The 24,999-nt window shown below is 44.4% G+C and overlaps 1 protein-coding gene across 1 annotated transcript in view; it reads right to left on the minus strand.

Annotated features, from left to right (window-relative positions):
* pcdh19 (protocadherin 19) overlaps nucleotides 1-24,999 on the minus strand; it is a 74,273-nt gene that overhangs the window by 21,027 nt on the left and 28,247 nt on the right. Inside the window, exons 3-4 of the mRNA XM_039011756.1 lie at nucleotides 5,682-5,737; nucleotides 3,373-3,545 (exon numbers count right to left, since the gene is read on the minus strand). Coding sequence (XP_038867684.1) covers nucleotides 3,373-3,545; nucleotides 5,682-5,737 — 229 coding nt within the window. The remainder of the gene's footprint in view (nucleotides 1-3,372; nucleotides 3,546-5,681; nucleotides 5,738-24,999) is intronic.

Consider the following 24,999-nt stretch of genomic DNA (forward strand, 5'->3'; position numbering starts at 1 on the left):
CAATACTGACGAACCCTCATGCTGATTTACTGCCACAGACTCCCTTTAAAGACAGACATTGCCTGCATGCCATATGGCACCCTATTTCCTACATAGTGGACTAATTTTGTCCAGGGCCCATATGCCCACTATATAGGGGATAAAGTGCCATTTGGGATTCAAGCTTAGAGAAAAATCAAGCAATTTTGTTCGGTGCTTTTCCCTGCTTCTTTTTCAACAGAGGGAGAAATTGGCCTGTAGCAAGACCATATTATAACTAGGTCTGGAGAAGGAGTGAAATAACAATAAGGATCCAATTGCAAATCCAAATAGATATTTTGTCCTTATCTATTGTCTGCCTGGTAGCGGTAAATAGTCCCCGTCGTTCTGTTGACCAGTAGCGTTTATTTGTTTACATACATTCCAGGAGTTAGCATCCATCTCGCTGAAACAGATCAAATTAAGGCGAGTGTTAATGAAAAAAGAGCTGCATCTCAAAAAAGCCTTTCTCTCTTTCTTTGTCTCCCCCATTCCTCTCTGTCTATCCCTTTCTCTCCACTTGTAATATTCTTCATGTACATCTTTTCTAATTGTCTCAAATAATGACTTTGCTAGACTGTTGGACCTGTCAGTATGCATGTTTTGGAGAGGGTTGTGAAATAATTACGGCCAGCTAACCAAATAGGCAGTGAACTCACTAATTATTGTTCATTACTGTCTGACACTGCCAAGGCAGCAGTCCAAGGCCTTTTCAGGCAGCATTTCGATGCAGGACGTCACAATTGGCATGTCCCAATCCGAAGGAACCGTAAAATGCTGCCTTCAAGGTGCCTTCATTCGGGCGTTTTTGAAGCCGGCATCCCATGTAATCCTTTGCTGGACAGGCTGTACCATAAAATCTTGCGGCGCACCGAAAATTCCAAACAATTCTGAATTAATAGAGGACACAAGTCCCAGCATAGGAGAACATTTTACAGAAGAATAAGGAATAGCTGAGAAATGCAAGTAAACTCAGCAAAAAAATAAATGCCCTTTTTCAGGACCCTGTCTTTCAAAGATAATTCGTAAAAATCCAAATAACTTCACAGATCTTCATTGTAAAGTGATGAAACACTGTTTCTCATGCTTGCTCAATGACCCATAAACAATTATTGAACATTCACCTATGGAAAGGTCGTTAACACTAACAGTTTACAGACGGTAGGCAATTAAGGTCACAGTTATGTAAACTTAGGACACTAAAGAGGTCTTTCTACTGACTCTGAAAAACACCAAAAGAAAGATGCCCAGGGTCCCTGCTCATCTGCGTGAACATGCATTAGGACTGCAGATGTGGCCAGGGAAGTAAATTGCAATGTCCGTACTGTGAGAAGCCTAAGACAGCGCTACATGGAGACAGGACGGACAGCTGATCGTCCTCGCAGTGGCAGACCACGTGTAACAACACCTGCACAGGATCGGTACATCCGAACATCACACTTGCGGGACAGGTACAGGATGGCAACAACAACTGCCTGAGTTACACCAGGAACCCACAATCCCTCCATCAGTGCTCAGACTGTCTGAAATAGGCTGAGAGAGGCTGGACTGAGGGCTTGTAGGCCTGTTGAAAGGCAGGTCCTCACCAGACATCACCGGCAACAACGTCACCTGGACCAGACAGGACTGACATTAAGTGCTCTTCACTGATGTTCCCGTGGAAAAAAACATAAATCCCTCATAAATAATTTGGGTTAAAGTGTGATTGTTTCATTTTTCTTCATCTGTTAGTCCTTCATTCATTAGATTCTCTTTTTCGGAGCAAGGCTAAGAGGAGTGAGCAGGGAGCATTAAAATGGAAGACTCAGAAAATGTGCACATGTAGCTAGAGAGGCTCACTAGAGGGGTTTTGAGAAAATTGGAGGGAAAAATCACAGAGGGTTAGCATACGGTGTGTGTGTGTTTGTTTGTTTGGGGGGAGGGGTAAAGGCTAGGGTTACGGCTAAGAAGTGCCTAACACTGGACGCCACACTTCGACTAGAATTTCAACATATTTCACCAAACCTGTCCTAAATTTTCCTCCATAGCAGAAGCCAATGACCAAGGAGTAGGCGAATTCAAACCAAAGACAGACTGCAACGTGAAGCCTGCTGGGTAATATGCAGATGTGGTTTTCCCTATTGACCAATGGAGTTGTTTGATTGTTTCAAATTGCTAAGATGAAAGGCCTAGTCATCAAGACTGAACAAAGCAAGGCAATTCACTAGCTTCCTGTCTCTTCAGAAAATAAAGCAATTGTTAACTGGAGTAGGAGGCAAGCCAGTGAAATGGCTGCCGTTCATTTTGAGTTCATGCACTGAATCCACTGCTCTATGCTCTCCCAAGTCTGAGCACCCGTGTGTGTTCCCTTTTGAGCTGGATAAACACCCCCATGTGCATACAATGGTAGCACACAGGTCTGTGCCAGTTTCTATCCACCTAATTCTCGGTCTCACTCATTCTTGTTCTCTCACTCTCTCTATCTCCGTCTACAGGCATATCTTTAATTCTCTCTCACTTCAATTTATTTCAATTCAATTTCTTCACAGGTCGGTGCCAGGTCTACCCACTACCTTTTTCTCAAACACACTCACTCTCTCCCTCCCTCTCACACTCATTCCCTCTCTCTCCCTCATCCTCTCTTTCTCTATGACCCTGCTTCACATAAGCTCCCCCTCTCCACTACTCTAAAACCATGGAACCAGGAAACACTAACATGACCACCTCCACTTCCCCTGCCAGGGAATCGGATGTCTTCTTAACCGTTGGAAGTCGGCAAGGAAACATCAACATTAATTCCTCTGCTAAATAATGCATGAGAGTGGTTACAACGCGATATGTAGATTTCAACCCACCTTTGTCAGCCATTCAAGCGCGTCAGAAGTTGGCTGCCACCAAATACTACCAGACAGACATGGCTAGGCCTACAATCAGTCAATAATGTTACCAGAGCATCATATAAAGGGTAGCCTTGACAGGGAGGGATCCCTCTACATTAGCAGCCTTAGTGGAGTTAGCACCGGGACTTCAAATGTGCTAAGGTGTTATTCACAATCAACAGATCTGAGGGGCCTTATCTGAGAGTGGGCACAATGCTACCGGTAAATGTGTTCTGCTTGATGTAAACACACAAATACACACCCAGGAATAGAATTAATTCAAATTCTATACACACACACAGGTCTGAGGCCTTATGTAGGAGTGGGTATAATGGACTGCTAAAGCTGCTCTAGTTGGAGGTGTAAACAGCAACACACAAGCTTCGTTTTACATACACGAGCTTTTACCAAGTATCTGATGGGGTAATTCAAAATCTAACACTAAGGGATGAATGATGAGTAACACAAAAAGCTTTCCACAAACCTTTTCTCCTACCTTGGTCAGGCAGCTGGCAGACGTTGGGGGGTACGGTCATATTGAGCACGTCGTTGACAGCCGTGTCTATGTAGTGGCCTCTCTGGACGTCGTGCTCACTGTCCGTCTGGTCGCTCTCTTCGTGCCCGCTGTCCTTCAGACTATTGCCCTCCAGGTCCTTGAATGTTGATGTGCTACAGAGGGACGGAGGGAGGGAGAGGGGGATGAGAAAGGAGAGAATGTTGATTTACTGTCACATCAACTTCTATCAGATTCTCTCCTCTCTCCTTCATCACGTCTCTCCCTCGATCCATTTCTCTCCTGTGTCCGTCTCTTTTTCACTCTTTCTTTCTTAGTTCTATTTTTTTTTTAATCAAAAAAACATTTTCTTCATATTGTCTCTCTTTCACTATCTCATCCTTGACTCTCGAACATGCGTGTCTCTCCACATCCTTCTCTCTCACACATTTCTCAAGACGAGGAGAGGGATAATGGGAATCTTCAGGACGACTCTTAACTCTGGCCTCAGCTGTCCAGAAGGACACGACTTCACGGTGTTCCACATTTTATTTCTGGAGGGAACAGAACCGTGCTACTTCTGCAGTAAATCGGAGGGTTGTGGTGGTGGAGGCACAGATTAACTCTGTTGGAGATTTTTGGGATTAAGAGGCCATTTTCAAACTCTGCTGATAGTGGAGCAAAGAGGCTGCAGGCTGTTTTAGTCTGTTCTAAAAGGGACCATGTGGATGACGATGCACTGACTTCAAGGGCATCTCTAGGGTGAACCGTTGTGGCTATAAAGGGCCTGTCCGGATATTTACATCCTGTTTTTTGATCATTTAAATGTATGTAATTATATACCCATTGACTAATTAAGAATATCAGACGTAAATGCCTCATGAGCCCTGTCCCTCAGCTTTATAGCAAACCAAGTGTCGGGGCTGCCGTTGTGTTGTTTTTCAAATAACAGAGTGGGCCTTTAAAACGTCATGCAATTACACTCTACTGTTCAACAATCAGATGATAAATCAAGCATTCCAGGAAGGAAAGGAATATAGAAAATGCTATGAGCATGTACGTATGTGCACAGATTGAATCTGTCTTGTTTGGGGTTTAAAGTCAATAGAGGCAGGCAATCAACAGCTTCATAGTGTATGCATGATTTCCGTTCATTTGATTGCCACCCCACTGGAACAAATTGTGCTATACAAACAAGACTGCTATTGAGGGAGGAGGCGAATGTATACATCAAGAACCTCACGTAGGAGAAGAGAGGAGAAAGGAGAAAATAAAAAAATATAAGAGAAGGAAAGAGAAAAGACAAAAAGAAAAGAAACCGTAGCAACAGCAGTTCCCAGCTTTTCTTTGAGAGGCTTGCCTGGGAAAGGGGGAGAGAGGTACTGCAGTGACGGTAATGCTGGCTTTACCTCTCTCTGATGTTATCAGTGTAATTGCACCTGTCCCAGACAACAGGCCCACAGGCTCCTAGGGGATAGCTTTGTAGTGTGCTGCAGAGGCCCCTCGCTTAAATGTGCTTTGTTTACATAAACATAGGGACTTTTTGGGGAGGAAAATTGCCATAATGGCTTTTCAAAAAGCCGGGGACGGCCTCAAACAAAGGGAGGTTGGAATGTTCCGGAGCTGCAGGTAAAAAGTGAGAAATTATAGGCCTGGCCGCAAAAAAAAAAGAAAAAATGCTGCAGGGCGTTATTAGAGTTGTCTACACTACCCCGCCGGAACCACGAGCTCACCTTATATCCTGCTTCAGGTGGACTCAGGAATGCACCATGAGTCCCATACCTCACAAAGATAACCTTTATGCTCTGCTCAATATTCTCAAAATGGGCAACTCAAATTAACTAATTCATGAATTAAGCATTGAGCTGATGTATTTTTTTTACACACTGAGATCCAATTGTGCCACGAACCTCTTGCAATAATGTTCCCGGCCCAAATTCTATTTGATTTCTTTAATCTTATTCATGATGTGTAAGTCGTTTTACGAGCCGTGTTTTAGCAGGAGCTTTTGCATATTGCTCAACGTGTCTTGATTTTATTTTATGGGAATGGATGGAATTATTCATGATAATGTTAAAATATGTGCTTTGAAGATACAGACTTGAAAAATGTACCTAATATAATAGCGAGGGATCATTTTAGAGTCTAATTCCAAATTAGTTTATTGATTGTGTGAATTTGTAGTGAATACACAGAACAAACACTGGTTTTCACAACATGCACACTCATGCATTTGCAGCCCATAGCATCAGACAATTACGGATCACAACGGGGGATAGCGGAAAATATCAAATTGCCTAATCAAGACATACCTTTTGATAAGATGTGCTCGGCTGTTCACATAGCTGGAGTCGATATAATTATCCGTCTGTAACAGAAGATTGGGGGGAGGAGGGAGAAGAGGGGGAGGAAAGTAGAGCAAAAACAGAAGAGATGCATTTAATTTCGTAGGGAACCAAAAAATGTTACAACGGTAATTGCCTTTCAATAGAAATGTTATTTTACACAAAGTGAGCGAGCCTCAGCTTTCAAAGGACCTACACGGAGACAAGGAGAGAGAGAGGGCCGGCTAGGAACTGAGAGAACTAAGGAGAGTGCTGCAGTGAGCAGAGACACTCCTCCATCCCTCCCTCAGTCCTCTACATCCCTACATCAAACCAAAGTCATAAAAATGTGATCATTAGGGATGACAGTGCGTCATGCAGAGAGATAAAATGACAGAGAGAAGGAAGAAAAGTTTTCCTTTTTCTCCTCTCCAAATCTCTCTTTTCTCCTCAACCTTTTTGAGTGGATCTGAATCTATAAATACGTGTAAGAGGAGAAGAAGAAATTGAGAGCGTACCAGGGGGAATTCTTAACTTTTAGCAATTGCAGATTAAAAGCAAGCACGGAGGAATCTGCATGTGATGGATCTCTGACCCGCATAGTTCAAAGGCATTGTGCATCATTCTTGGACAGGGGAGAGAAGGTCCATTGAGATGTCCCCTCGTGTCTGGTGAGCATCTACTCAGTCAAAGGCATCCTGTATTCAACGTAAAAAATAAAATCCCCCAACATTTATAGAAAGACTGTTATAGTAAGTTAGACAGGAGAGTGACAGGGGAGAGAGGGGACATTGAACAGGTAGTCCCTTGTGCCTGGCCAACATCCACTCACACCCAGATAACATGTCAAGAGGGTATCAAAGGCCCTCTCAAAGGACTTCCCCAGCCTGCCCATGAAAACTCCATGATCCGACCCTTTCAACATACTTTGATGAAGGTGTTTTCCTGTGGGAAGAGGGAGAAAAGGACATCACTCCTCTTAAATTCCACTCTCATAGACTCAGATATGCTATCTCAGATAAAGGATAAGGGATAGGGGGATAGTCAATGGCTCACGTCCGGTGATGAAGTGTTACCTCTGACAAAAGAGTCACCCCTATGATAAGCGATGTTAATGCAGGCGGTGGCACGAACTCACTGATTATCAAATGAGGGACAATATTTGCCAGCTCGGTCCTGCTGTTCAGGGGAGTGGGGAGCCGTGTGCGACGGTGAGGAAGTGAGGCAGGGTGACAAAATGTAGCTTGTTAGCTGGTGATGGGGTTGGCTTTTTTGAAAAGTGAAACCCTTCCTCAATACCCACCCTATTTATTCCAACCTGTGTAGGTTGAGGCAGAAACCATAATGCAAAACCACAATGTAAAAGGGAGATAGAGCGAGAGAGAGGCTTTTGATGCTACTTATTGAGACATCCTGACTTTAACACCCTATGAAACAACCCCCCCCCCCTCATTAAAAAGGCAAGAGTGTGTGAGAGAGAGGGGAAAGAGAGGCAGAGGACAGGAATGTAGATGCAACACTTGCCCTTGTGTTCTTGTATGTTGATTTGCACTACACAAGAGCAAGGAGGCAGGCTGAGCATGGTCTAAGAGCAAAATGTATTATATTTAACTAAAATCTGCGCCAGTTCAATTAGTATGATACGTTATTTGACCCGTTTAGTATGACATATAAAGTATTACATTTGACTGCTTTAGTATGATATGTTACATTTGGTATGTTTACATAAGACAGTGAGTTACTTTTTTGTAAGATGGCACCGGCTGATATGGAAGCTCTGCTTCTAGCTCCTAAGCAACTTTGCAGTATTTCATTTTTTTTCGCTTTCAGTTTTACGCGAGGTAGGAACAATTTTTTTTTGCTACATCCACTTAAATGTTGACTATTTTGTGCATGTCCATTACATGAAATCCAAAGAAAAATACATTTAAATTACAGGATATAATGCAACAAAATAGTAAAAACGCCAAGGGGGATGAATACTTTTGCAAGGCACTGTATTACATCGGTAGGCCTAATGTAACTATATGTAACATATCTTTCTAAATGAAGTGGTGTGGATTTTGGTAAAATATAATTAAGTTTTGCTTTGAGACCAGGTTGATGCGGACTTGATGCGGCCTTCCAGAGTCGTGTTAACCTCTGGCAAATAGCACCCTGCTATGGTCTTTGAAACAATGGAACAACATTTTAAAACAGTGAAATGCTTACTTACGGGTACTTTTTCAACTATGCAGAGTTAAAGGTATAGTTAAAGTGACTAGGCAACAGGATAGGTAATAGACAGTAGCAGCAGAGGGTAGCCATTTGATTTGCTATTTAGCACTCTTATGGCTTGGGGGTAGAAGCTGTTTAGGGTCCTGTTGGTTTCAGAATTGGTGCACTGGTACCGCTTGCTGTGCGGTAGCAGAGAGAACAGTCAATGGCTTGGGTGGCAAAAAGTCTTTGGTAATTTTTTAGAGGTCCTGGATGACAAGGAGCTTGGGCCCAGCGATGTACTGGGTCGTACTCATCACCCTCTGTAGCGCCTTGTTGTCGGGTGCCTTGCAGTTGCTGTACCAAGCGTTGATGCAGCCAATCAAGAATTCTCCATGGTGCAGCTGTAGAACTTTTTAAGGATCTGAGGGGCCATGCCTCTCTTGAGGGAGAAGCGGTGCTGTCGTGCCCTCTTCACAACTGTGTGGGTGTGTGTGGAACATGTTATTAATTCCTTGGTGATGTGAACACCGAAGAACTTGAAACTCTCGACCCACTCCACTACAGCCCCATGGATGTGGATTGGGGCATGCTCGCCACTCCGTTTCCTGTAGTCCACGATTAGCTTCTTTGTCTTGATGTTGTTGAGGGAGATGTTGTTGTACTGTTGTGTCGTCAGCAAACTTGATGATGGTATTGGAGTCTTGCGCGGTAGTCATGGGTAAACAGGGTGTATAGGAGGGGACTAAGCACACACCCCTGAGGGGCCCGTGTTGATGGACAGCGTGGCAGATGTGTTGTTGCCTACCCTCACGCCTGGAGGCGGCACATCAGGAAGTCCAGGATTCAGGACTTCCTGATGGGCTGCACCCAGGCGGTGAGAGTAGCCAACAACACATTCGCTATGCTGACCATCAACACAGGGGCCCCTCATGCGTGTGTGCTTACTGTTTATTAATGCTAGGGAAATGCATGTCTGTGTTTGTTTTACTCTTTAGTAGCCCTGCCATTTTCTCTCCTAGCTTCAAGGACAAACACAATGCGTTCAAAAATATAATAATGTCATCAGCACTAGCATTGTTCCCTGAGGAACTCGCAAGCCGAAACTCACCAGCTTTAGCAATGTACTGTACTATAGGTTAAAGAAGTAGTAAGTATTTTTGAAATATCACGTTCCCCCCAACAACTTACATACTAATATATCAGCTATACTGCAATGGTTAAATGTCAAAATTTTGACATATTGTGGTTGAAATATCATGTTCCCCCAGCAATATAAGTCACAGTTGTTATTGTGGTTGAAATATGTTATTTCCTCCACCCCCTCTCTCCAGTAGACTAGGCCCGCCAAAATACCTCAATCACTGACCAAATAAGGCCATTGTTTTGTCGTCTCACCTCCACACCGGCTAATTACATCCGTGACAAGATAATATTGTAATTAGCGACGGCGGCGGGGCAGGCGGCCTCCTGATTGCACCGTCATCTCACAAATTTCAATCTTAGCTCATTGTTATCAAGGAGATCATTTGTAAAGATCATCATTTAAAAGCTATTTTAATTAACATTTTATTAGCCGCCCTTAACTCATCTGTAATTATTGTTGATAGTTATTTTGTGGTTGGATGTGTATACACTGTACATAGACATATATTGTATCATGTTTTTTTGGGGGTGGAGCGTGCCACCTGTGCTCCACTTTGGTCCCAGTGAGCACTCATTATAATGCCTGGATCACAGAAATATAATGAATTTATTATATTTCTATGGCCAGGATTTCCATCTAGCCCGGGCATTCAGTGAGCGGCTAATGAATGTGCATGGCGGGAGTAACAAGGGGAAAACTTAGTATACATTTCCTGATGAATCTCACTTTGGCTCAAGCCCTGTAATTGGTTTGGAATAGTAAGCTCAGCGTTGAGTGTAGTCAGTCACCCTGGGAGTAGCGATGGTGGGAGGGATGATGCTTAAGCACTATAGTGCTTTAGTAGTCTACACACTGGGCTACGTCATCAGGACTGCATTTCCCCAAATGCACTGCTCCGTATTCACCACAGGTCATCCTATTGTAATCCCTTAAAGATACCCTAATGCCCCCTTATATTCGTCTAGGTTTTCTGCCCTTATAATGATTTGACCTGCCATTCAACTGTACAGTAGAGTAGCTTCAATGGACCTGTGTTCCGCCAAGGGACTCTAGTCATCAGTAAAATCAGAGCAGCAATAAAGCGAGCACATTTTCTCTATTATCACATAGTCAATGGCAATGAGCAAACACAAATCAGAAAAGGGCACAAACTTGCCTATTGCGTTCATGAGGAGGCACTCTGGAGAGGGCTTTTCTGAGGGAGAATACGGCCAGATAAATTAGCAGGGCGGCTTCCTGTAAAGAAATGCCCTCCGCCTTTATCTATCTGACCAACTTTAAAAAGCGGAGGAGGAAATGTCGATATTTCTTGCGCTGAGATCGAGTTTCAGGCCGATGGAGGACGAGGAGAGACTTTCTTAACTATCGGTAGGCCACCGCAAATGGCTACTTAATCAAGTTGGACAATGTGTTGTTGTGATCTGAGTGGCCCCAGTTTGACAGCCAGAGTCACTCTATCCCTATAATTATTGTTCCGTTTCATCTGGAGAAGAGGAGGAGAGGAGGGTTAAAGCGTTTACGGGAGTATAAAAGACGATGGGTTGAATGAAAGTGGTCAACGAGGGAGGGTACAAGGGAGGGGGGAGATAGGTGAGACTTCTCTTTCTACTCACCCTCTAGCCCCAGCCTTAAGGCCTCCCCTTTCCCCTTCTCTCTTCCTCCCTCTTTTTCTCCCATGAAATTGGCACTAGTGGGATCCTCCTCGGTGACACTCTTTCTGCCACAGCAGAGAGAGGAAAAGCAATCTCCTCGCTTAGTCTCTGCCATGAGATTTGATTTACCTTCCTACCTAGCGTGACAATAGGTATTCATTGTATATGGGAGTGGAGGGGCACCCAGTGTGTGATTGTTTGTGTGTGTGTAGGAGAGGACGGGTTGGGAGCAGACACAAGCACCTAGCAAGTTCTGGAGTTGTCGGGAAAATAGAATAAAAAAAATTGAGGAAAAGCTTGACACAACGTCACAATTTTGCTTTCTTAAAAAAAAATCTCCACCGAGGCCCGATATATCAACCAATACAATTCAACTTGCATTTACAGAGGAGGGATGCAAAAAAAAAGCAAATGACTAACGCTTAAAACTCAAATGATTAATTATCGAAAATAAGGTCTGGAAAGAGGAACGCTCAATGCCCGTCGTTGATGCAGGCCTCTAATCATGTCAAGTTGTTCTGCAGAAACACTCAGCTGAGGCTGCATCAATTAATTGAGCCACAAAGCCTCTGGCTACACCATTCCCTCTGTAATCTACAAAATATGAAAATAGTCCACAATATCATCAACATCGGAAAAAAACACAAAGTCCCACGATTAAAACAGACTGAATTTTCATGCCTGATTTGGTCTTTCACACTCTGTTTGCAGTCTTGAAGTCATCTTATAGCTGGGCTTACTCATACGGTCCCTTGACTCCTGGGAAGGAAATGTTACCCATAATGAGCCATGTTGTTTCTATACTCTTCCCCAGGAAGGGGTCAGATAGTAGGGCTCAGTGAGCGAGAGGGAGGGGGGGCAGGAGGAAAGCTTAGTGTCTGAAGAAGCAGCTGTTTACACACGTATGTATTCCTCCTTGTATAATGTTTCAGTGAAGCTGCAGAGGAGATGCTGTGTGTGTGTGTGTGTGTGTGTGTGTGTGTGTGTGTGTGTCCTATCATCGCACACCCCGCTCTTGCACATTCCGATCGCGAGTAGAAACGCTCACCCATAAGCCTCTCACACTCTCTCTGTCATCACATCTTTCTCTCTTTCCAAAAAATGCTGCTCTGACAAACTCTGATTTGCACGCCTGTGCTGGTGCCCCTGCCACAACTGCTACTGCTAACATTGGCCGCCACACCAGACCTGCCACTGTATAACCCGCTTCGCGCTGTGTGGCACTACCCGTGACAGCACACCAGATCAGCACAGTACCTGCTAGCATTGGGATTTATGCAGCATTTACCAACGGGAGAGGGTAGAAATGCTCAACTAGCCTGTATGGGGTTGACAATATCCCCACATTCACCACTCTCCTCCTATTTCCCAACACACACACCTATAGAATGTCCTATAGATCCTCTACATCTGCTAGATTATAGATGTCCCTTTTCCCAGCCAGGAGGCTCAACCAGTAAACAGGGGTGAAAAAGCGCCCAAGGTACCACACCCATGGAACTAGTGGATGAGACTACACATTCCATTTCTGTAGCCCTCCCCATGATGAATACGAGGGAGTACCATTTAATATCAATCGGCACCCTACAAACTCTAATTACGGCCGATCCATCGTCACAAGTGGGCACGTGTAATGTTCTCGGCATCATTTCACTTCATCACCTGTCAATTCAGCCCCCAAACTCAATTTGCCCCAATTTGGAATCAAACTTATTATGAAAGTGAGTGACTTTTTGCGAGTAGTGAATGTAATAACGGCTTTCTGAAAGCAGAACTAAGCAATGCATTTTCCCCATTCTTAATGTCTGCAGGCACTGTGGTCGTGCTACTATGTTCACACAGAGCCTGTGTCCCAAACGGCACTCTATTCCCTACATAGTGCACTACATTTGACCTGGGCCCATAGGGCTCTGGCCATAAGTTATGTACTATGCAGGGTATAGGTTGCCATTTGGGACACAATCACAGAAACATTAATAGCAGACAGAGTGAATCAAACGCTATCACACGACTGCCCTTGACCACGTGTTGGTGTCGTCGGCACTGTTTGAACCCGACTATACAACCCGTCCGCCGAGGGAGGAAACACAAATGTCAACACAATGCTCCTACTTCCTGATTCCAGTCTTTCTCTCGTTCAGTCTCTTTCTCTCGGCCTTCCCGTGTGAAACGGAAATAGTTGCCCATTCTGTTCATAAACAATTGCCATCTGCTTGTTTTAATAAACGGAGGAAAAGATAACGGTGTGTGGATACTTTTTGAGTACTTTTTTCCTGCCTTGGCACCTGTAGTTACAAAAAGCGAGAGAGGAGGAGGCTCTCATGCCCTTGAGTTTTGAACCAGCAATAATGTAATAGCCTCCGTAGCCAATCCCAGGATATAACATCCCAGTCAGGCCTTATAGGCATCGTCTCCTTCGGCTCCATTTGTGTGCGAGTGAGTGGAGATGTGACTAATTATACATACATTAACAGCATTCATAATTCATGAGGTCGTCAAACGTTAACGCTACTCTCCCTCCTTTTTCCGTGTGATTAAAATATTTTAAATAATAGGCCCACGTCGAGATGTCTGTTGCTGCATTCTGGAGGAAGGGGCTGAGAGTGTTGGTTTTAGCCCGGGTCTTGTTGTTGTTGTCTTACTAGAGAGAAGCATTGTTCTAGCCCACCGCACCCCCTGTTTCTAAGTGTCAGTCAGAGAGAGTCGGAGAGGAGCGGAATAGCACCTGTGTTGTGCTTTGTCAGTGTATCTGCCTTTGTGGTAAAATGCAAATGAGACAGAGACAATGTATCCACTGAGAGTAGCAGGCTATCAGTGTAACATCCCGCTCAGTAGATTCACACCACTGACATAGAGAGAAGGGAGTATGGGGAACTGTGGTCACATCTCACAACTGTGTGTGTCGTGTGTGTCATGACGATATGTGTGTGCCTGTTTGTGTATGTCGGTGTGTATGTCGCGTTTTTTTTTAAAGCTATCTATCTGCCCGTCTGCTTTGAGTGAAATCCTGAAGGAATGCGTCAAGATTAAGATTTGGGGTTTTACATACTTAAAAGGGGAGGGAGAAACTCTTGGCTATCACATACTAGCTTTTTCAAAGGGATAAATAGGCTTACTTTTCTCTTAAGCCTGCGAAACCTAATCAAACCCACATGGCAGGAACTTCCCCTGAGGCAGTCCCAGGGGATTTTCCTTCATTTGGATGTCAGGATAAAAAAAGAAGAAGAAAAAGATACTTTTCACACCCTCATCCCAAACTGGGAAAGTCTGCTCGGATGTCAACTGGGACAGGTGGACATTTGCGTCGAAATTCCCTGAACAGGCCCTGGAATTCCAGAATGATCATTCAAAGGAAGTCAGAACATCTAATCAGAATGACGAACCCACGCAGATTTCCTCAGTTTTCCATTCTTCCGGTGGTAGGCGTGAAACTGGTGTGGTTACTTACCAATTTAGCTTTCCAAGTTGATTAACCTAGTGAGGATTTCGGCGGGCTTCATCTCAATTGTGGATTTTCTCTGTTCACCAGTGTAAAAGGGGAGATGGGAGACTGTAATTTAATGTTCTTATCATTCCCACCGCTCCTGGTGAACATTACGTCCCTGTCACTAATCCCAAGTCTCCAATAGGAGCCCCTTTGCAGTATCTCCCACATTCTTAGGTCTAATAATCCTACATACTTAAAAGTGGCACTGGAAGTAGGCTGAGCTTTCATGATTAACACAGTCAGAAGACATTCAAACTGTGCTCATTTACACTCTAATGTAAATATACAGTAGAGTAGAAAAATACCTATTGTAGGATACAGTTGTACTAATACAGAATACTACCGTAAAACTTCAATGAAACGCCAAGTGTCAAATGGCATATATAATTATGAAAAATATATAAAAATAGCCTCCTGTCCCTTTAAATAGCCAGGCAACAGCACATATAGTAAGGTTATTTATACAGGTTTTTCTCATTGAGATAACATCTCTTTTCCAAGAGAGACCTGGTCCAATAGCAGCAGGGGGAACAACGTTTCAGACGAAACAACTTACATACACTAACACAACATTAAACAAAACTATAAACACACATACAGGACAACAAAACATTTTACGTAAAAAAAAACAGAACGTCTGGACTAAAAACAGCTGTTCTAAAAACAATTACACTCTTATATGATATATACATCAATCAAGTGTTTAAACTCCACTAGATCATCAAATTTTAAAATGTTCAGGAGAGAATTCCAGGACCACGGAGCTAAGTAACTAAAACTATTTATACCATGACCTGTTCTAATTTTTTGGTACTGTTAGAAGCAAATGAGAATGGGACCGTAATTGATATTTATTTACAGACCTGACTAAAAATGAACAGAGATAAAATGGCATTTTACCCAATATGGCCTTATAAATCAGTGTATACCAGTGTTTAAGCCAACTCAAGGTCAATGACGACCAGCCAACAGCGCTGTAGAGATCACAATGATGTGTTAGACGTTTTTGATTTGTAATGAACCTGAGGGCTGCATGATACACTGAATCAAGTGCTCTCAGGGTAGTGGTTGAGGCCTGCATATATATAACATCACTATTTCATCAAATAAACACCGGGACTAAATTAACTGTTTATGAGGTTAGCATGAATCATTTACAAGTTTCATTGTTTGATTTGTTACATGAAATAATTCAGTAATGACTAAAAAAATATATGTTAATCACTACTTTTTATCACCAGTAAGAAACTGCTAGCCATTGGCTGCTAACAGCTGAGAACTGCTGGCTAACTGGCAAGAATGAAAACAGCCAACAACTTCGTAAGTACAGACCCTGTAACGCTCGTCGGAAGGATGAGACCAAGGTGCAGCGTGATACGTGTTCATGCTTCTTTATTAAATACGAACACCAAACAAAACAAAAGAGAACAACAAACGTCACGTTTCATAGGCTACGCAGAGCTAACAAAAAACAACATCCCACAACCTAAAGTGGCAAAACAGGCTGCCTAAGTATGATACAGAGACAACGATAGACAGCTGTCCCTGATTGAGAACCAAAACATAGAATCACAAATCATAGAAATAAAGAACATAGAATGCCTACCCCAAATCACACCCTGACCAAACCAAATAGAGACATAAAAAGGCTCCCTAAGGTCAGGGCGTGACAGACGCCCCCCCTAAAGGTGCGGACTCCGGCCGCAAAACCTGAACCTATAGGGGAGGGTCTGGGTGGGCATCTATCCGCGTTGGCGGCTCTGGTGCGGGACGTAGACACCGCTCCACCTCTGGCTCACCACACTTTGGTGGCGCCTCTGGTGCGGGGACCCGAGGCTCCGTGCCATGGATCATCACTGGAGGCTTCGTGCCATGGATCATCACTGGAGGCTTTGTGCCATGGATCATCACTGGAGGCTTCGTGCCTTGGATCATCACTGGACCGTGGAGACGCACTGGAGGTCTGGAAGGCAGAGCTGGCACAACCCGTCCTGGCTGGATGCTCACCCTAGCCCGGCAACTGTGGGGCGTTGGCACAGGACGTACTGGGCTGTGAGAGAGCACCGGAGACACTGTGCGTAGAGACGGCGCAGGATATACTGGGCCGAGGAGGCGCACTGGAGGTCTGGAGAGCAGAGCTGGCACAACCCGTCCTGGCTGGATGCTCACCCTAGCCCGGCAACTGCGGGGTGCTGGCACAGGACATACTGGGCTGTGGACACGCACCGGAGACACAGTGCGCAGAGCCGGCGCAGGATATCCTGGACCGAAGAGACGCACTGGAGGCCAGATGCGCTGAGCCGGCACCATCCGTCCTGGCTGGATGCCCACTCTAGCCCGGCCGATGCGCGGAGCTGGAATATAGCGCACCGGACTATGAGTGCGCACTGGAGACACACTGCGCAGAGCCACATAACATGGGGCCTGACTAGTCACACTGTCTCCACGGTAAGCACGAGGAGTTGGCTCAGGTCTCCAACCTGACTCAGCCAATCTCCTCGTGTGCCCCCCAAATGTTTTTTTCTCGGGCTTCCGTGCTAGCCGTGTCCCCTCATAATGCTGGGCCCCCTTTCTAGCTGCCTCCACCTTCCTAGCTGCTTCCACCTGTTCCCATTGGAGGCAATCCTTCCCCGCCAGGATCTCCTCCCATGTCCAGGATCCTTTGCCGTCCAGGATGTCCTCCCATGTCCAGTCCTCCTTACCACGCTGCTTGGTCCGTTTGTGGTAGTATGTTCTGTAACGCTCGTCGGAAGGATGAGACCAAGGTGCAGCTTGGTACTTGTTCATGCTTCTTTATTAAATACGAACACCAGACAAAACAAAAAAAGAATAACGAACGTCACTTTTCATAGGCTACACAGAGCTAACAAAAAACAACATCCCACAACCTAAAGTGGCAAAACAGGCTGCCTAAGTATGATTAAGAGACAACGATAGACAGCTGTCCCTGATTGAGAACCATACCCGGCCAACACATAGAATCACAAATCATAGAAATAAAGAACATAGAATGCCAACCCCAAATCACACCCTGACCAAACCAAGTAGAAACATAAAAAGGCTCTCTAAGATCAGGGTGTGACAGACCCCTATAAATCGTCAGATTGCCCTCTAGTGGTGGAAGTAAGAACTGCTGAAAATGCACAGTCGAAGAGGAGAATATTTATTCTGCCAAGGAAAAGTTTATAAATGTGAGACAGTTTGTAAATTAAATGAAGAAATTGATAAAAATGCTGGAATTAAACAATTAACTACGCAAATGAGCAAAAGCTGTGTGCATTAAGAAAATAGTTGCCTGTCTCTAATAAGTGCCTGTTGTGTTCAGTGATTTAGGTTTCACGGTAAGTACAGTATAGTAATACGATTCACAGTACAGCTGTGCCACAGGATTGCAAACGACCCAAAAATTGAATGTGTACATTATTTAATTATAGGATAAATACTTCCCTATGACATAACATTCGATGTCTCCGGGTCCTATCGGGCGTAGGGAGAGCTATCAATCCAAGACAGTGAACATTGTTGTGAACGCTTGACACAACAAAGTGAAGTAATGAAATGGTTCATTTGGGGGGGGGGCTATATTCCCCCCCCAAATATCTAGCAGGCAGGCGACTGCTATGTTTGGTTGTCTCTTCAGATTCCACCCCCCCCTCTCTATCTCTCTCACTCGCTCTCCCGTCCTCGTCAGACTGACAAGGTATCTTTCCAGACATTTTTGTTGGATTAAAAGCCAATTCATGCTTGATCTGAAAATGTGGTCTGAAGCACCGTATGGATGGTTTCACGCAATTGCGGAGCCTCCGGAGGCATACAGAGGCCAAATTGAGCTCCGTACCGCATCGTCGAAAGTCTCTCAATTTTTTTAACTATGCGGTAGGTGATGGTGGGAGGTTCTGTATCTAGAAGAGACAGAGGTTCTGTATCAACACAAACAACTTCCTTCACAACGGCTCTTTGCTGCTCTTCGAAGCGCAAAAAGTATGTTTGCTCAGACTTCTGTCGGAGGCTGCATCACGGGAAATGATGTATGGCAGACGTCGGATTGACCATGCGGCGCCTTTAAGATTTGCGGCAGCTCATTACAGACTGGGGCTCGGCGAGCGGATGCACTCACTCTGAGATGGATTGAGTGGGTCTCGTTATTGACATACGTTAATCTGACACTTGCTGAAGGATGAGTCACACACACACTGGCTAAGGGAGTAACAGTCCACATACAAACACACTCTCTCTGCCTCCAGAGGTTGCGGCTGATTTGGATACAGGAGGAACTTCATCAGTGCTTATTAATCCTTCTATCCCTGAATACTCACTTAAACAAACCACATTTACACAATGGGCTTGGGCTGGCCACTCTGACAGGAGGGGTGGTGGGGTTGGACTTGATCTAAGGCACGTGTGCAGGTGCTAAGAGCTTCACACACACGTCTACACCTACAGTACACAGTTCCCATTCACTCACTCACTCCCATTCCAAAGAAAACACACACACACACACACACACACACTAGCTGTACCACACCACTACGGATGCTCTTTCGTGTCACAGAAGTGAAAGCCAATATATGTGCTCAAAGCACTGGGTGAATGGTGGATATGATAGGGCAGGCTCACTAACTGGTGAAACATAGATGGGGGGGAGGGGGTGGGGGGGTTTAATAGACAGATGGGCATGTATCGGTGGCTGCTAACCACAGCAAGGCTGCTCCAATCACGGCTCCCATCCAGTAATGGAAGGCCCTAGTTAGCTTTGAGTCCACCTGTTGCCGACGGGGCACATCCGGTCCTAATTTTTTGTATTGGTCTTTCTAGGCAGCTGTCAGCTAGCGGTGGGATTGATGGGAGCCACGTTACCACCTCAAGCACGTCACACATCTGTACAGCCAGGAGTAGCAGCTTGGTCAACAGGGGCCATCGGGTCATCATAGTCATACCAACAACATTCTATCTCTCACAACTCGACGGTGAGTGTAATTCACACTGTCATGTTTGTTTTAGTTCAACCACCTTATTTCAATAAGCAAATGTCATTTTTTCCCCCGGGGAAGCTAATGAATGTAAGTGATAGAATAGAGGAGTCTGCCAATGTTGCCCAATAACATGGCTATAGGAGTGCAAATATATACATAGGAACATGCATGCACTTCGAGAGAAACATACACACACATACACAACCAACACACACACTCTCAGTGGTGGGGTGGGGGTTCAGCAGGGGCCTGCTGTCATCTCCAGTCAGGGAGCGAACGGTGAGCAGCGGAGCAGCTTGAGAGCGCGGCCAGGGCCGAGAGCGGGCCAGATGCAGCGGGTTTGACCCACTAATTCAAGGGGGGGGGGGGGATTTCAAACCGCTGATACACACAGGGATTAGCCTAGCCTGCACTGTCTTGATTTAATTTGTACTAGGCCCTGTCTTTTGGGGGCAAACAGGTTTTTACAGAGAGAGAGGAAAGCCAGGGCCACTGATAAACAACAACAACAGACGGGCCGTCTCTCCGGTGCTCCCAAACCCCGTGTCTCCATGCTGCAGGGAGGCAGGAGTCACCAGGACACGGTGTGCTGATGCCCCTGGCATGCCTGATAGCATCTTGTTTACGGCTTGAATAGGCCTGCTGCCTGTGCTTTGACATAATGAAATCGCTCGCCCGCCTTTAATACACACCTTGGCTTCCTTGAAACGAAAAGCTCAAACCCTTTTGTTCTGCCGGTGTAAACAACTTGTCGTAATTGTTGTTGACTTATCAGCTGAGCTGTCTGTGTGTGTGTGAAATTGTGCGTGTGTGTGTGTAATTGCGCGTGTGTGCGCACTTACACTGCACACAAACATTCTCAGTGGTTATCTGATGAAAACATATCTTGGGGGTTGATGTTTATCCATTCTGATGCAGATTGGCTGAAGTTAGTCTTTGTCTCAATGCGGTAGCTATGGCAGGATAATGTAATTCATCTTATCCTTATTCATGGCTTCCTGATTAACAGGCAATTTTATTCGCTGCAGGCTGATGTAGTTTGATATCCTATAGCGGATAGAAGAAACATTCTGTTTACCCCGTAGATATCGAAATGTGCTTTTATTTGTAATCTTGGGAATTAATTAAATGAAAAGAGGTAGGAATCTGCACACAATATAATAATTTTACATTCCCCTTTGTCCACGACTGGTGAAGTCGACAGAAGACGACTTACAATGTTAAGCAGAAGAGAGAGAAAAAAGGATACTGTGGAGCTGAACTGCGGGCCTAGTAAAATGAAAACCGAGCAGCCGGAGAGTAACAACAGAGAGTAGGCAGAGTACGTGGGCTATTCCAGTGAATAAGTAGACATACTAGCGCCTGACCATCTACAATAGTGTGCTGTGAAAAATATGCCAATGCTGTGTAGCCATCTAGTCTGTTAAAACCCAAAGGCATGATGGTCTAAAAGCCTCCTTTATGTCTTCTCGCTCAGGTGACAGGCTCCATGAGAGCGAGCTAATGTACCATGCACGGGGGAAAGTTGTTTTATTACAAGGCAGATCTAAACAACATTAAAGGAAAGAGAGAGAAAACCTTGGGAGAGCTACAAATGCATTTGGAGGGTCCTTCTGACAGAAAAAGAAAACACTTTCGGAGTTCCTTCATTCGAGACTATCAAGCGGCACTCAGAAAATAGATGCTTTTTCATCCTTCCCTGCTCCTATCGGAAGATATTACGGTGGGAAATGTCAAAGAAAGAAAGAGAAAAAAAGGGGAAGAGAAGTATCCTGGTTCTATTTTTTTGATCGCAAGTAGAATAATTGGGCCTCAGACTCTTTACATGAGTAGCACGCCAGCCAAAAGAGGGCTCCGACTGTCCCCGTTCATTCATGTGGGACGCTTTGAAAATATTGCTTCCTGTACTAACCTGCTCACTGTGAGATGCAACAGATCTGACACCTGCGGTAGGCGCTACTCTGACCCTATGTTGATGGGCAATTTCACAAATCTTTGAAAATGCCTCTTTCGTACCATCCCATTCTTAAAACATCTATGGCGTGGTGGTGAGGTAGTAGAGATGAAAAAGACAACGATCTGACTCGGTAATAAGGTCATTAGAATGAGCATTACAAAACAATGTTTTCACATTCCCTCTCCGTGTCTGTGTCTCTCTCGTTATTTGGCAGTACATTTTCCCCTCATTTGCATCTAGTATTGTAATGCATGTACCCAGGCTAATTCGGGCCCTATTACTAATAGCTAATAGCATGATCCTTATTGTTGTTCTAACTACCCATGTTAATGATTGTAACTCTAATTACTGTTGCTGTATTACCCAACTTAACCTATTCCGGGGTGTAGATCACCCGCATTGACGGCAGTTCTGTCCCAAATAGCACCCTTTATATTGCAATACTTTTGACGGGTGCCCATAGGGCTATGTAGGGAATAGGGTGCCATTTTGGACGTAGACCATGACAAAGCCGCTGAGGAATCGCAGATTTGTCCCTTCGTTCAAACCTAATTAGCAGTGTGGTTTACGAGAGAGAGACCGAAATGGTGGCACACCGTAAACAAGTATCCACACACAGGAGCACCTTCTATTTCTATCCCGTCTCTTGCGCCCTCTTTGCCCTCCCTCTACCCCAACCCTCTCCTCACCCAAGACCCAGAGGCTCTCAGGCTGTACCCACGAGGGATCCAGTCCAGCACCTGCTTCGCACTTTCAGAGCATCTAAAATAACACATCAGGTGGCAAGTGCTAGATTGGTGCCAATTCCCTTGGCAACTGTGTGACAGCCAGTCAGCCAACCAAAAAACAACACTTCATTAGCAAGGTAGTGAGACAAACAGGCTTAAATTGGAAGAAGACTGCTATCACTCCTATTCCTGCTCCATTTCCTTAAAACAACTCTTCTTTGTTCCTAGATAACACCCAGATCTGTGCGATAGCAACTTCACAGCAGCTATAGTTCACTGGATGTGCTGTGCTTATTAGTGTAGGCTGTAAAAGTAGAGAAATAACAAGATAAACTTTCTGCAAATGTGCTAATTTCAGAATGCCTTTTTGATCCTGTTTGCCTCTGACATGGAAGTATTTAAGCATTCCCATTTGGCTTAAATCCATATTTTCCTTTCCATAAACACTCAGGCAGTCATGTCAAATCGAGTAACTAAGTGCATGTGTTGAATGTGATTATAAAGGCGTAAACCGTACGGCTTAAACAGATCAGCTGGACACGCCATTCTGCTGCTAAATTTAACCGATTTTTCTTACTGCTGTGCTTATTAGCGGCGTAAAATAACACACCACCACCTGGTACCATCTTTTTTAAATAGGGGAGAACAATTAAAAGAAAAACCTCAAAGCCATGAACAAAGAAGAAGATAATCAAGGACCTCAGTCACCCAAGCCACAGACTGTTCACTCGGCTACCGTCTGAAAGACTGAGACAGTACAGGTGCATCGGAGCTAAGACAGAGAGACTAAAAAACTGATTCTATTACCGGGCCATCAGACTGTTGAATAGCCATCACTAGCCGTTTACCAGGTGATGCACACTCACTCACACAAAACACACACACAAGCTATCACACACACACCTCATGCACGCACGCACGCACACACACACACTGTACACAGCCAATGCTGCTGTCCCATGTTAGAGAGACGTGACACCACAGGACACTTCCTGTTTCACACTGTTTATTTAAATAATGTATTATAAAAGGCACGAACCATACAGCTTAAACAGAACAGCTGGACACGCCATTCTGCTGCAAAATTGAATAGATTTGACTTACTGCGTTAGTTGTGTGTCAGCATGCGTGTGTCTGTGTACACGCGTGTTTACATGACTGTGCTTATATTAAAATCCATATAACTTTAAACTTCATAGGTAAAAAAAACCTCAAAATTGTGAATATCACGATTATCATTCATATTACTTGTCAGATGGCATAAATAAAACTGCCAACAAACTATTACGTAGCTATCTCACCATATTTGCAAAGTCGCTGTTAGAATGTTAAATCCCAAATGATACCCTATTAACGATATAGTGCGCTACTTTCAACCAGAGCTCTATGGGCCATGGTTAAAAGTAGTGCACTAAATAGGGTGTAATTTGGGAGGCAACCAAAGTGTTGAGGGAGGCAGTGATAAGCAGCCCCTTATCCGTTTAAAGACACCACCCGGTAATCCAGCCGATGGGAAACTGCAGCTTTAAAAGACTTAGTCTGGATTAGGCCTAGTCCTTCCAAATTAAACCAAAAATCTGCTTTCTAGCCGTTGCTCTTGCAAGCTGCTGCTTTCCCTTGATGGCCTTTGTCCCACCAACCAACCACAACAAGGAAATCGGAAAAGGATTAGGGCTATTATTAGAATATTAAGAATATTCAAATGATATTGCTCTGTTGTCTAACGCTGGCCCCGGACACCCAGGTACTAGGAGGGTCGGCCAAGCCTTGTCCCATCCTAACCCTACCCCTCAGTATTGACATGTATTGTCACAGGAAAATAATCCTGCAGCAACAGTATTTTAGTGTCTTGCCCATGAAGTTGCTTGATTGGTGGTTAGGCTATTAGCTGGCCAAAAGCAGGCTACATGAAAAGTGCAATATTCTCAATATAACCATGTGGTAGTGTGGGTTTTCTATGAATTTATGTAAATGACAAAACTCATCTGCATTTCCTGCGGTGCAGGATAATTCTAAGGAACAAAAGAGTGATCAAATTAAGATCCAACATCTGTACATCAACCATGGCTGTGCAGTAGGAAAACAGCAGAAAGCAATGATTTGTAATATATCTCTTCCCACTGCTGGAAAAAAAAAAGTGAGAGCAATGTGCAAAATCCTTACTCATGGACTTGTAAAAACCCTGGAGAACACAATGTCTTGACTCATGTCATGACATGCCCAAAATGTAATTATTAGAATCTGATGTGGCTCAGATTAAGACAGTTGTGAGTAAAAACCACATGAACCCCCTTTCCCCTTAACTACAATACAGCTGTACGTGTGTGTGCTCACTCGTGTGTGCGCATGTTGTGTGTGTGTGTGTGTGTGCTATTAATGGCCCTGTCAGGCTGCTTTAGGATAATGATCCCTCAGCGTTAGTGGGTGTGATCAGAGCACCTGAACACAACTCCATGGTGACCCTTCTCCCATAGGGAATATTCAATCCCAGTTGTTATTACAGCAAGCGAAACAAGTCACAATTTCCACTGCCTCCACCAGGGCGGCGCCACTTCTTCCCCCACTCCTTCTCCCGTAAGGCAGGTCTGGCAACAGCTGGCGATCAGTTGGGAGTAGGGGAGCTTAAGGCTCCTGCTATAAGCACTGCACTCAGAACACCCCAGAATGACCCAGTGTGTCAGAGCCCCGGTGCTTTCATTCATTAACTAGGCCACTTGTGCAGCGGGATGTCAAACTTTGGACGTGAGAGGAAACTAAAAGCTTTACTTCTATTGTGTTTCCACCGACACTGGCAGCTGGACCCACGAACATCGTTTTCTGACTGAGTAATGGTGGTATAGTGATGAACTCACAATCATAGCTACTATCATTATTAATTGTTTTCTTTTGAGTGCTCAGCTAAGAGTATATAGCCCTATTTAATATACACTACCGTTCAAAAGTTTGGGGTCACTTAGAAATGTCCTTGTTTTTGAAAGAAGCACATTTTTTGTCCATTAAAATAACATCAAACTGATCAGAAATACAGTGTAGACATTGTTGATGTTGTAAATGACTATTGTAGCTGGAAATTACAGATTTTTTATGGAATATCTACATAGCTGTACAGAGGCTATGTATATATAAACTCAACAAAAGAATAAACGTCCTCTCCCTGTCAACTGCG

This window comes from Salvelinus namaycush, chromosome 17 (assembly GCF_016432855.1).
Source record: "Salvelinus namaycush isolate Seneca chromosome 17, SaNama_1.0, whole genome shotgun sequence".
Lineage (NCBI taxonomy): Eukaryota > Metazoa > Chordata > Actinopteri > Salmoniformes > Salmonidae > Salvelinus > Salvelinus namaycush.